Source organism: Punica granatum, chromosome 4 (genome assembly GCF_007655135.1).
Source record: "Punica granatum isolate Tunisia-2019 chromosome 4, ASM765513v2, whole genome shotgun sequence".
Taxonomy (NCBI): Eukaryota; Viridiplantae; Streptophyta; class Magnoliopsida; order Myrtales; family Lythraceae; genus Punica; species Punica granatum.
This window is the reverse complement of record NC_045130.1, coordinates 2,722,889-2,735,384: the sequence shown is the minus strand read 5'-3', so window position 1 is coordinate 2,735,384 and position 12,496 is coordinate 2,722,889. Positions and strand designations below refer to the sequence as shown.

Sequence of the window (12,496 nt, the reverse complement as noted above, 5' to 3'; positions counted from 1 at the left end):
CTAAAGTGATGGATCGAGTTGTAACGTCAGGGATGTTTTTTATGGCAATGAAACGTTGCGAATGGAATTGATGGTTGCTTAAAACGTCAAGGACCAAATTGGAGTTTACTCCTCACACAATTATATATTTTACTTGTCATAAGACCCGCCGGTTGCGCGGGCAATTATAATTTTTTATTTTTAGCTATTATTTTGTTAATCAAATTTAAATATTTTCTAGTTAGCTAAGTGGTATGAAGTATTAAAAAAATTCACCATTAAATTTTCTGAAAAATTACTATCAACTCTAATTTTTTTCACTTTCATATATACTAGGGTCCAGTCCCATGTGATGCCGTGGGTTGGACAAATTGTTCATCGATATATTAGTTTGTCATAGTAATGTGTAATAACTAATATATAATATAATCGAATTTAAAGATAAAACTACATACATATAAAATTTATGAACCCTCAATTTATAGAATATAATATAGATTTTAGTCCCCAATAATCTTAATATGAGCGTTCAATGTTTCTGATTGAAAAATCATAATCGCAATATAGCATGCCTTAAATGGCCACTTAATTTTATGCGGACGAACTTTATTTGTAGTATGAGTTCGTTGAATAGAAAAAAGGGTTCAATTCATTAAAATTATGTTGCAATCATAGAAAAGTCAATAATGAAAATAGAATTAGTCTCAATAATTAGGCTGACATGACTTTGCATTTCACTAGAAAAATTAGTACTTTTTAACATTATAAATAAAGGAGACTATTTGAATTGACAATAAATTCAAAAAGTTTATTTTATCAACTTGAATCGATTTTAGGCGATTCAAAGTTTGTTCACTTAAAGCAAGGTCTCAAGTGCAAGTCTTGAACAAAACTAAATTAGCTATTGGAAACATCATTAGTCAATTGATCGACTCTATCGTCAGTGGGAAACATCAATTATTAGCTATGAACATGCAGTAAAATGCTCCAAATGACTAATTTCGCCATGTGATATTTGTAATTTATCAAATTACAAAATTTTCAACAGTTTGAAATAGTATCTTCAGCCAATGAGAAATCCACAAACTTGGGTACGTGTACTTGCAAAATTCAAATGGTAGACATGTGTATTTTACTCAAAATAAAAAGATTAATTTGGAAAATTTTAACAAATATATAAATTACAGTACAGTAAATTTTTTTAATAATAAATGGTGCGATTATCTTAAAAATCATATCAAAATATCATATAGGAAATGTAATGACAATTATATATATTACCTATATGTATGAACTAATTAACTTTATTTTCGTAATTCAAAAAAAAAAAATTCTAATGCAATGCAAGATGGCGTTGGTATATCTTGCAAAATATCAGGAAATACATGAAGATATTTTACTTGTGGTACAGGTGGAGTGCCTGTTCTGAAATTGTCTTCTTTTTTATTTTCTTTTTCTTTTTTCATGTCAATGTTGCTTAAGCAAGGACTGTAATTTGCTTGGCTATTTCTTGATTGAGAAATAATTAAAAGAGAAAAAACAATTGATTGCATCAACTTCAACTTAGCTGTTCGGTTTTTTGTGGGCTCCAAAAGTCCGAGTTGTTGGACCACACTCGGAAATGGGGCCCAGCAGGCCCATGAACATCCAGAAACGTAAATGATGAAAATGAAATCTGCCTGGGGGGGGGTGTGGAAATAAAAAAGAAAACTTAACTCCTCTTCTAATTTTAGTTTTGGTAAATTAATCAACGGAAGGAAATGAGAGCATCGAAATATAGAAAATACGTATCACAACAAACAATTATTACAATTAATCGTACTATCAAGTCTGTTAAGCAAGTGAAACAAAGAAAAAGCGATTGATAATGAGCCAATACTTGAACCGAACCAAAACATGTTTTCAACGAGTTGGGAAAGAAGAGCCAGTCATCAATACGAGAGCAACAACAAATGAGCCCTCCGGTAGGATATCCTCCATAAAACACGGTAATAACATTTTTTTTTACGTGCGCATTATACAGTATTCTTATTCTGCCTAAAATTTAAAAAAAAAAGTTTGGGTAGCAAGGTTTGTCATAACTTTTTTATTTCCTTTACTTTTAAAGTCAATTAAATTCATGGGCTCCTTCATATATAAAAGCAAGTATAATTTATTGCAATTATGATGAATGTTGTGATAACGAATACTTTTTTTTTTGGCAGAAATTTTGTAAGATGCTTAGGGCTTTTTTTGGGGAAATGTGGGAAAGTGAATTATTATTCTTATCAAATTTACCCTCGTACCTTCAATCTAATGGTAGCTAACTAATGAAATATATCACATAAGAATGGATAAAAATGAAAAGCGAAAGCGAGACTGAAGAAGGGTAGTCGAGCTTGATAATAGTGAGATGAAAAGAGACATCTTAACTTTTGCAATATTTGATTATGGCAATCTTTTATAAGGAGACCACGTACTTTTAGTAAGTAATGATATACATGTATCACCATTCACCCTAATAATCTTGTCTTTTACTCGTAAGAAAGTAAGTAATTAGATCTAAATGTTATCGATCTTTCATGATCTTAATTAATTAGGAGTGCATGACACTCAATATAAGGGCTGCTCTGTCACGAGATCTTAATCAATTAAAGGGTGTAAGGGGATTAGGATGCCCAAAATTATTAGCTGTGTGCAATAGCGCCTTTCTCATTATTAATTATTATTACTACTATTATGTGCTTAATTACTGACCAAGTGGGGCAGTCCAAGCCTCAGCCAGAATAACTGAAAAAAGAATGACTAATATATCAGAAAATTAAAAAAGAAAGAAACTCTTAATCATATAATGATACCGGATTTTTTTTTTCTTTTCTATCTCTCCGTCGCTGAAAAATCTAACTGTTTTGCTATTCTTCCTTATGTGGATTTTTTAGCTGCTCTATTGACATATAAGGAGACACAAAAAAAAAAAGGCAAAATGTTACTTTTTAATCCATGTTCATTTGTAAGAATATACAATACGAGTTTCATATTTTTTTAAATCACTGGACCACAGGGTACGTAAAGATTTAACTGTATTTAGGATCTCTAAGGAATGTATAATTTTCAGCAAAGTAAGGAATGTACAATTTAATTCAAAGGAAAAACTAAGGACTTATAAAATTGATCCATATTTATAAAATTGCAAGATGACGTAATTGGTAACAGATGAAATGTGTGTGCCATTTTAACAAATGTATAATTTCTTTTTAGGTTATAAGGGAGACTAATGGGTCTAATATAATGAAATAGAAATCAAATTTAATACATAGATATAAATAGTTTTACCTGATATCGAATCTGAAACCTCCTAATTACCTGACGAGGACTACGTTACACCATCTATAATAAAAATTAAGGACCTGTAAAATCGATTCACTAATTCGCACTAATTTTGGGAATATGATAATAATATATAAATATGCAAGTTGTCACCCTAAAAAAAAAAGAGGAAATAATGAAAAGGGAGATTTTTTTTTTTTTTACCCTTTATGCTGGGAAAAAAAGGGAAAACTTGTTCTACTTTTTCGATAATTTCTAGAGAGTGGTTCTTGTTCTGAAACTATCCTTTCCTTGAACTCAATGTCAAATGTGACATTGAGTTCCTGAGGGCGTTAATGATACATTCATATCACTTATTTCTAAAGGTGATGCCCCGGAGACCATCTCCCAATTCCGGCCGATAAGCCTTTGCAACATGGCTTATAAGATCATCACAAAAATGCTTGTTAGGCGTCTCCGTCCTTTCCTCAATTATTTTATGTCCCCTTTTCAGTCGAGCTATATTCCAGGTCAACAAGTCTCTGATAATGTGGTGCTTCTTCGTGAAGTTCACACGGCCCTCAGAAATAAGCAAGCTCAGAGAGGGATCATGATTATAAAGTTAGACTTTGAAAAAGCTTTCGATCGTATTGAATGGGATTTCTTACATAATGCTCTCCATTTCTTTAAATTCCTTGATGCTTTCGTTCAGCTCGTTATGAAATGTGTTTCCTCTTCAAAGATGAATGTTCTGTTTAATGGTGGAAAACTCAGTCAGTTCTTTCCTTCCCGTGACATTCGCCAAGGTGATCCCCTCTCTCCTATTCTCTTTACCCTTGCCATGGAAATCCTCTCGCTCCTTATTGAGCAGGAAGTCGATCGAGGTACCTGGAAAGGTATGTGATTGGTCAGAGGTTCCCTCTCTTTATACCACCTTTTTTTTGCGAATGATATCCTCATATTTGGGGAAGTGAATGATGCAACCTGCAATTCTATCAAAAATACTATGGACTTCTACTGTCAGGTCTCTGTTACAAAAATCAATGTTGCTAAGTCTCGAATTATTTTCTTTGGAAACACATCTCTTCGGGATAAGTCTCGTGCCCTGAACACTATCGGCCTCCCTAAAGTCCCTTCCTTCGGAAAATATCTTGGGTTCCCTATGAATGTCTCTAGCCTCGTCTGCTTCCTTTAATTTTCTTGACGATTCCTTCAAGAAAAAGCTCTTGGGATGGAAGGCTAGCTTGCTTTCTTTAGCTGGTAGGGTAGTCTTGGCTAAGTCTGTCCTTTCTTAAATCTCATTTCATATTATGCAATGTACCCTTCTTCCTCAAGCCATTTGCAACACTCTTGTTTGTCTTAGTAGGAACTTTATTTGGGGTACCACGGAAAGAAACAAAAAATTCCATTTATTAGGTTGGCACAAGATCACCCTCCCAAAAGAAGAAGGCGGTCTTGATATACCAAGAGTTGAAGGACGGAATATTGCCATCTTAGGAGGGTTGGCTTGGAGATTGAGAGAGGACAATAGGCCCTGGTCCAAAAGTCCTCCACAAAAGCTACATCATTGAGAGAGTCTCAGTTAGATGCTAAGGTAGTATGTGATCTAGTTTCCAGGGTGAATCATGACAATCTATCTCTAATGCCTATCATCTTTGATTGCAGGACACTCATGGGCCGATTCGAAGGGTTTAGGATGCAACACATCTACCGGGAAGGAAATAGGGTGGCTGACCAGCTTGTTCATCTCTGTTCAGATAGCACTATAATCCGTATCTCCCCGGTTTGGGACATTTTGTATATTGGTACTCCTCCGCCTAAGAGGTATGACTTGCTATTAGCGGATGTTATGGGCATTACTTACCCTCGCTCTATTTATACAAACGATGATGCTATAACGCCGACTTAGCTTATTTTAATGAAGTACCCTTTCTATCCCCAAAAAAAGAACTCAATGTCAAAAGCTTCTGATAAGCTTCCTCTAAGTATAAAATATCAAAAAGGCGACCTTACAACTACAATAAAACCTACTTAACTCTCTTCACTCGCCGAAAAAAAAAAGTATAGTGCAGTGATCAACGCTCCTATTTGTTAATCAAAATATTTCAGTTACGATTTTTTTAGTGAAACTTCCTATGATCTTTAACTAGTTGTTAAGATTTCGATTTTTAAACTCACGGACCTCTCTTATAATGTAATAGATAAGTAAGTTAATGAATTATTTTTCTTATTACCCCAAAGAAAAATGAAGTAATTTTACCTCGTAGACAAATGTATTGAATTCTGTAATTTTCTTCAAAAGCAATATAAATATTCTCCCTATTTTTCAAGAAAAGGAAAAACTTTGGTACACTGCCCGCGTGGCTGTAGGCTCCATAAAAGAAAACAAACAATTCGAGTGGCTATAGAAACCCCATTAAAAGCAGCCAGCTAGCCAACTCTCTTCGTCTTCCAGCCAGGAGAATCTGTCCTCAGCCCTCCCTCAGCCTCAGTTGCCTGTCTTCTCAGATATATCAGTCATTTTCTTCTTTCGATTATGGTAAACACGAAAAACCCTCAAACAATAATCATCCAATCGGACGCGTTCCACCGGCTCGGAATTAATTATCCAGTCACGAATCTTATAAATCAGACTATGTATATATATTAGAAGCTCGAGGCTAAAGATGATCATACTAGCGTATGAAGCGAATTAAAAAAACACGATTACGACAGGCTGGCACGAGCAGTGGGCCCTGGCACCGCAACAGGTAGTGCTGGTGGCTGAATTACTAAAGTAAAAAATGCTGTTGCTGACGTGGATTTTTTGAAATAAAAAAAAAATTTCTGATAGATTGACATGACAGGTGAGTGAGGTGAAAGCTGACTGGACGGCTCAGATTCACTCCTCGGTTTCTGGCTCTGCTTGTATCTGCCACCCTTCAATTCCCCCACTCCCTTCCCCTTCGTCTCCCCTCTTCCCCCTTTCTCCCTCTCCCCTTCTCTCTCTCTCTACTTTCTCTATCTAGACGCTAATCACAGAGGCAGCGTCCAAAATTGCCAGTAGAAACCCTGGTGGAAGGAGTAGGAGTTCGATTGCAGCGGGGGAGAGAGAGAGGGAGAGAGAGTGATGTTGCTGGGGAAGAGGCAGCGCCCTCCGACGATGAAGAGGACCACCAGCCTGTCGGAGATCACCTTCGATCTCAACGCCACCGGCGACGCCCAGCCTTCAGACCCCCGCCGGCCCGTCTGGCCGGGTCGCGCTTCGGGCGCCCCCGATGGGTGGGATCAGCAGCTCCTAGCTGCGGCCCCGCCGAGGGTCGACCGGCGGCACTCTGCCGATTTCCGTGAGACCCCCAATTTCCTCCGGTGCTGCTCCCTCTGCAAGCGCCGCCTCATCCCCGGCCGCGACATCTACATGTATAAGTACGTATATATCATCAATTACAAGCTCATCATCGTAAATTATGAAACTATACAGTACCGTGGCTTGGATTATTCTATACGGACTAGAGCTCGTGCACGCACTATGCGCGATATATACATCTAGATATAAACCTCTGAAATTTTTAGAGATAAGGCTGCGAGTTATTATGCGTCGATTTTTCACTAATTAGTTCCTTTTTCTTTTTACGGGAAAAGGCTAGTTTTCTCGATTTTTGTAACAACAAAATTAAAGTTCGGTTTGTCCCTTATTTGATTTTTTATTTGTTTTTGGCCAAAATTAAATAAATAGCACGAGTATATACGAAGGCTCTGAATCAAACTCTGATATTGCATATCAATTATTGATGCAGAAATTGTATAATATTGTAATTCGGCTACAAATAATTAAACCACATGGCAGACGTTATTATCAGTATGGAGCAATCTTTTTATTTAATCAAATTGCAAATATTAATTTAGGCTAAGCTGTCATTTATTAATTAATTAAGATTAGATAAATAGTTCGTATTTGCAACTGAATATTAAAATATAATTGACGGATTCCTTTTGTTTATCGTAGGGGCGACAGTGCATTTTGCAGCCTAGAGTGCCGGCAGCAGCAGATGAACCAAGACGAGAGGAAGGACAAGAAGTGCTCTGTTGCGGCCTCGAAGAAACTGGACGCCGTGGCCTCTTCCTCTACTGCTCCCGGAGCCAAGGTCGCCGCTAAGGGGGAGACAGTCGCCACGGTGTGATCCCCGACCAGCTATTGCGGCCCATCCATATAATCTTGCTGACCCGCCACAGAAAGTTATTGGTACACTCCCGGAGAAGACAATTAATTGTTGAAAGATTATGTATTTATAAGAACCTGGCGAGTGGAGGATCCGGAGATTGAGATCTTATGTCTTGTGGGCAAGTTTTGGAACGATTATTGAATTTTTTGTGTAATCTAATCCAAACTTATACCCTTTTTGTCTCTCTACCTTATGAGTCCGTCGAGGCGGCGGTTAAAAGAGGAGACATCGATACGACTTGCTTCGAGCTAATGCTCGCTAAATCTCCTAGCTTGAAGATTCTTTGCCGGAAATTCCATGACACAGATGAAATGAAATCTAACTAAAACTTCGCCAGTCATATCGAACGACGAATAATCTCTCTGCTCAGATCGGAAATCTTTCGCATACATGAATTCAAGATACAATGATTCACTTATTCCGTCGTGCTTGCTAGCAGGAAGATGGGGCAGAATGGGTAAATGTCTGCAAGTTCACATGCAAATTTGCAATTAAAATTTTTAGTGGATCTTCCGCATAAAATAATTATAATGTGTAGAAATTCTTCATCGGAATCATTTTTCTGTCCTCCTTTTTCGCGGAACGTAAAGCTACTTTCAAGAGCATGTCCCAGAATCTGTCCCACAAAGCAAAAATTCGCATTTTTACCATTTGACAATGAAGCTGGAAAAGGATGCGGGCATGATGCGTGCAAGAGCTAGCCTTCCATGGGATCAAATCTCGGGTGCTCGCCGATCAAACGGATTCCCGAGCAGCAGCTTGGTACATGGCCGCCCCTTTTTGGGAAAATCCGACTAATAACAATCGACGGCTGTCAGTGACTACCATTGTTTAGGTAATTTATAGAGTAGAGAATTCCGAGCTATATATATATGTATATACATGTGTACTTTACGTCCATTTTTTGGGAAGAGATTCTATGGAGGTGACCATACTGTGATGATTAGTGGTCGATGAAATGAAAATGAGAGGAAAGAATCTGTGGCTTAGTCAGAATTGCATGGGGTGGGGCCCACCCAAATTATGCACAATAAAAAAAAAAAAGGCGATGAAGACAAAGCAGATCCCTCCGTGTAGACCAGTGGGAGTAATTTTGGCCGATTCCTTGTCCTTAAAATGGGACCGACAACCGATGAGAGGTCCCGATCTATGTTTTGTCATGTCATATATATAGCCAGAAATCCTTTCTTAGACTTAGCTGTCTCGCATTTCATCATATATATCAGTTTGATATCCTAATTTTCCGACTGTGGTCATTCGTCACAATATTCGTAGATGACATAAGGATGCGATCCAAAGACGCTTTGATGACTAGTTTTCTCCTTATAATCCAATTAGCTACTGGAGCTGATGTGGGCAATCGCATTAACTAAAAAGTGTTTTGTGACATTTTTATTATTTCAGTTTATCTTACTATCTTATCTTCTTCAAACTAAGTAGAGTTTCGGGAAAAAAAATGTTCTAAAATGATGACATGACTGATAAATTAGCGAAAGATATAGTATTAAATCAAATTAAAATAATTAAAAGGTAGTTTAATAATTAAAGCCAAATACATAAAATGAGAGGGCAGGAAGTGAAGGAACACGTATACGCACACACGTATATTTTCATTCCATTCAAGTGGAAATAATATGATAAAAATGTTGTCGGATCGGATGAGGACCATAGATTGGCAATATTACATGTGTATTTTCAACTATTGGGTCTAGATAGCGAAGAGTCTAATTTAGGATATACGCTTGAGTCCAACTCAAATGCTTGATTGCATTTCCTTTTCCCCTGAAGTGAATCGTGTTAGGAAATTGGGTGGACATACTCCCCGACGATGATCCTCCGTCGGAAAGCAGCATGAGGCAAGGAATCGATCAAACCAGTCGCGACCATGGTTATGTATGAAGAGTTTTCAGCCCGTTTTTATTAGCAAGCTATTTGCAAGTTGTTCCTTTTTTTTTGAAAATTCGCTGTTTGATATAATGTTGCATGGAGACGGAGTCCAAGTTTACAGAATTTCATTTATAATAAACAGCACCATGTTTTCTTTGTTTGGCTTCGGCTCCTTTTCTACCGAAAAAAACAAATAAACAGCACTATGTTGGGAAATATTTTAAAAAAAATTGAATGATCATTTTTCACAATAATATAATAATAAAAAAGAACCACAATTAAATTACCGAAGAATATTGTTGCGTTTGATTTCAAAGTAGGATTTTAAAATCAGAGTTTGATTTTGAAAAAGAGTGGTATAAATGGTTATGTATGGGATACACCATTTGACTTTGTATGAATTATTTTGTTTTGTTGTGAAAAAAAGAGTGGTATAAAGGGTGCTCACCATTTGAGTTTGTATGAGTTATTTTATTTTGTTGTGAATAGAATTAAGTTAAAATGTGATTTTAAAATCACACTTTAAAACCAAACAAGCGATATATTTGTCGAGATTGAGATTATGTGACGGACATTGTTGTAGATAAAAAAAAAAGCATTTTAGTATATGCAAATAAGGCAGGCAGGAATGTGACCTTGCAGGACTTCTAAATGCGGCCGAAGTATCCTTGAAGGGTCAACAACGATACCAAATTGGCCAACTGGGAGATTACAATAATTGGGGGATCGAAGATTGCGAAGCAGAAAAAGCTTCCTTTTGAATATTTCTTTTTTCTTCCATTTCTTTTCTGAGATTTCCGACAAATTAAGCATGTATGATCAAATTATCTATATATTAATGGCGGATTTCGAGCATCTATGCTAGTGACATTGTTCAAAATTAAATCTACCATGAGAAAGGGGTATAATACAGTGACTAATAACCTCACCCGGTAATCTAGAGGTTCTGAGTTCGATTCTCATCAGTGGGACTATCCATATCATTTTATTTAGATTTCATTTCTATTTCATTATATTAGGACATGAGTTTCCTATTGTAATAAAAAAAAAATCTACCATGTCCATGCTGTACTCGCAATACCATTTTTGTTTCCTTCTTAATCACTTATAAAAATTTGTAATAGTTGCTTATGCATTATGATAATTTCTTATTCTGTGATCTTTTTATATTATTTTTTTGTTATTTTCCCGTGAATAAACCATTGTATTACGCTCTTTCAATATTTAGTTGGGCATTTTCTCTTGTATCCATTTTTGGTGTGGATATATGAAGAATTTTCATTCATATTCAAGCAAAAAAAAAAGATAATTTATTTTCGATATGATATAAAAATAAATAATCATAAAGAAGTAATTGGATGACATTGTCGATATCATGTTGATGGTACTAATATTCATTACACTAATTGGATTAATAGAATAAATTTAGGAGGGTTGCACAGGTGTGATCGCTCCCCGTAGATTTGAATAGTGTATTTGGTTTTAGAATTGAGTTGGTTTGAGTTTTGATTTTAATTGGTTTGTAATAATTATGATGTTGAATTATGAGAAAAAATGTGAAAAGTAATGAATAAATGAAAAAAGTAATGATTGTATTGTTGAATTATGGAAAAATTAATGAATAATTGAGAGAATTTATTATTAAAAATTGAATTGAATGGTTAAAAAATTGAAGAAAAATGAAAAAGTAATAATTGTGTTGTTAACTTTTGTTGTGTAGTGAATAGAGTTAAAATCTTAAAATCATATTGCGAAATCAAACAGACAAACAGGCCTGAAAAAACTTGCAAATTTTCTAAAATATATTATCGAATTTATTATTTTGTCCATATAATTATCTTTATTCATTCCCTTTAATTTTATAATTTTACTATTTCGTTAGTTCCACTTGAATTTCTCGCCCCCTTACACTTAATTTCGAGATCCATCCCTCAGTGGTATCAACCTAGTTGGCAACGACGAGGCTATGGGTGGGAAATGGCATATATAGGAAACTTCTTTTTTTTTTGGTGAGTGAAACTTTTTTTAATAAGTATATATATATATATATATATATGAAGTATCATTTTCCCAAAGTCTTTCTTGGCGTATTTATGGTGAAAATTCGTTCAAGAAGTATCGTTTAATTTTAATCGGGACCTCTTTTTTGGGTAATAAAATAACGCTCCTTCTTTCTATTACTAGCCCTAGTGAAACTTCTTCAGAAGTGATTATGTTAATTACTATTAATAGATATCTTGCATCAAACATTATCCATTAATTGTATCATCTATATTGGCTCTTATTATAATAATTTAACAACGTCCACTTGATTATGTCAGTTGCATATATCTGTATAAAATATCAATATCATAATTCACAACTTTTTTTTTTGGATGCTCCCCTAATATATTTGGAGACTCAATTGAGCCCAACTGATCTTGTATCGAGCTATGTCCCCATTAAATGGTAAAATTCTCCAAATTTAGATTTTATGAACTTGAACCTGAGATTTTATATAAAAGAAATAAATAATAAATCATTTGAATCAACCCACTATAGAACAATAGAAAAATAATAGGTTCTAATGCCACCTATGGCTATGCAGTCAGGGTCAGCCCTACCCTAGAGCAAAACCAACTATTTCTATCGAATTTCATTTGATAAGTATCAATCAAATTTCTCTATTATATCGTGTTAATACTGATACCTTCTTTTATGTCAATTTATGTATTGACTTATTATTTTATATTGACGTATTATTTATGTTGCATGCATGTATGTGACAAAATTTCAAGGAATATATGTTCACCCAAAAAAAAAGAAAAAAAGAAAATCAAGTAATTGGATATGATATAATATTTTTTACAACAATAAAATGAGCTATTTTCTCTTAGTTTTTCTTTTTTCGATATTTATTAGACAAGGACCTGAATAGGCCCTCCGAAGTCGTGACCTCTCCAATGTCTAGTCCTACGGCCCAAAATTGCTGTCCTGAAAACGAAATTTTAGATTATTATTTTCTCATAAAAGTTATCTGCAAAAATTGTTCCAAGCCAATCAATAAATAAAATGCAAAAATTGCAGTAAGCAATGGGATCGGATGCATAAAGTAAAATACTCGTTAAAATTGTAAAGCTTAATTGAAATTATTGGATTCCATC

The 12,496-nt window shown here is 35.2% G+C and overlaps 1 protein-coding gene across 1 annotated transcript; it reads left to right on the top strand.

The window, feature by feature from the left end:
- Positions 1–6,183: 6,183 nt before the first annotated feature.
- Positions 6,184–7,652, top strand: LOC116206186 (FCS-Like Zinc finger 5-like). Its single transcript, XM_031538986.1, has 2 exons — positions 6,184–6,669; positions 7,250–7,652. The coding sequence occupies exons 1-2, from the start codon at positions 6,374–6,376 to the stop codon at positions 7,422–7,424; spliced, it is 471 nt and encodes a 156-aa protein (XP_031394846.1). The 5' UTR covers positions 6,184–6,373; the 3' UTR covers positions 7,425–7,652.
- The last annotated feature ends 4,844 nt before the right edge of the window (positions 7,653–12,496 follow it).

What these genes read in the sequence shown, in the direction of transcription:
- LOC116206186 (XM_031538986.1), top strand. Translation starts at nt 6,374, where the DNA reads ATGTTGCTGGGGAAGAGGCAGCGCCCTCCGACGATGAAGAGGACCACC. An exon ending in CGCGACATCTACATGTATAA is followed by an intron (nt 6,670 to 7,249) that starts GTACGTATATAT and finishes TGTTTATCGTAG; the next exon opens with GGGCGACAGTGCATTTTGCA.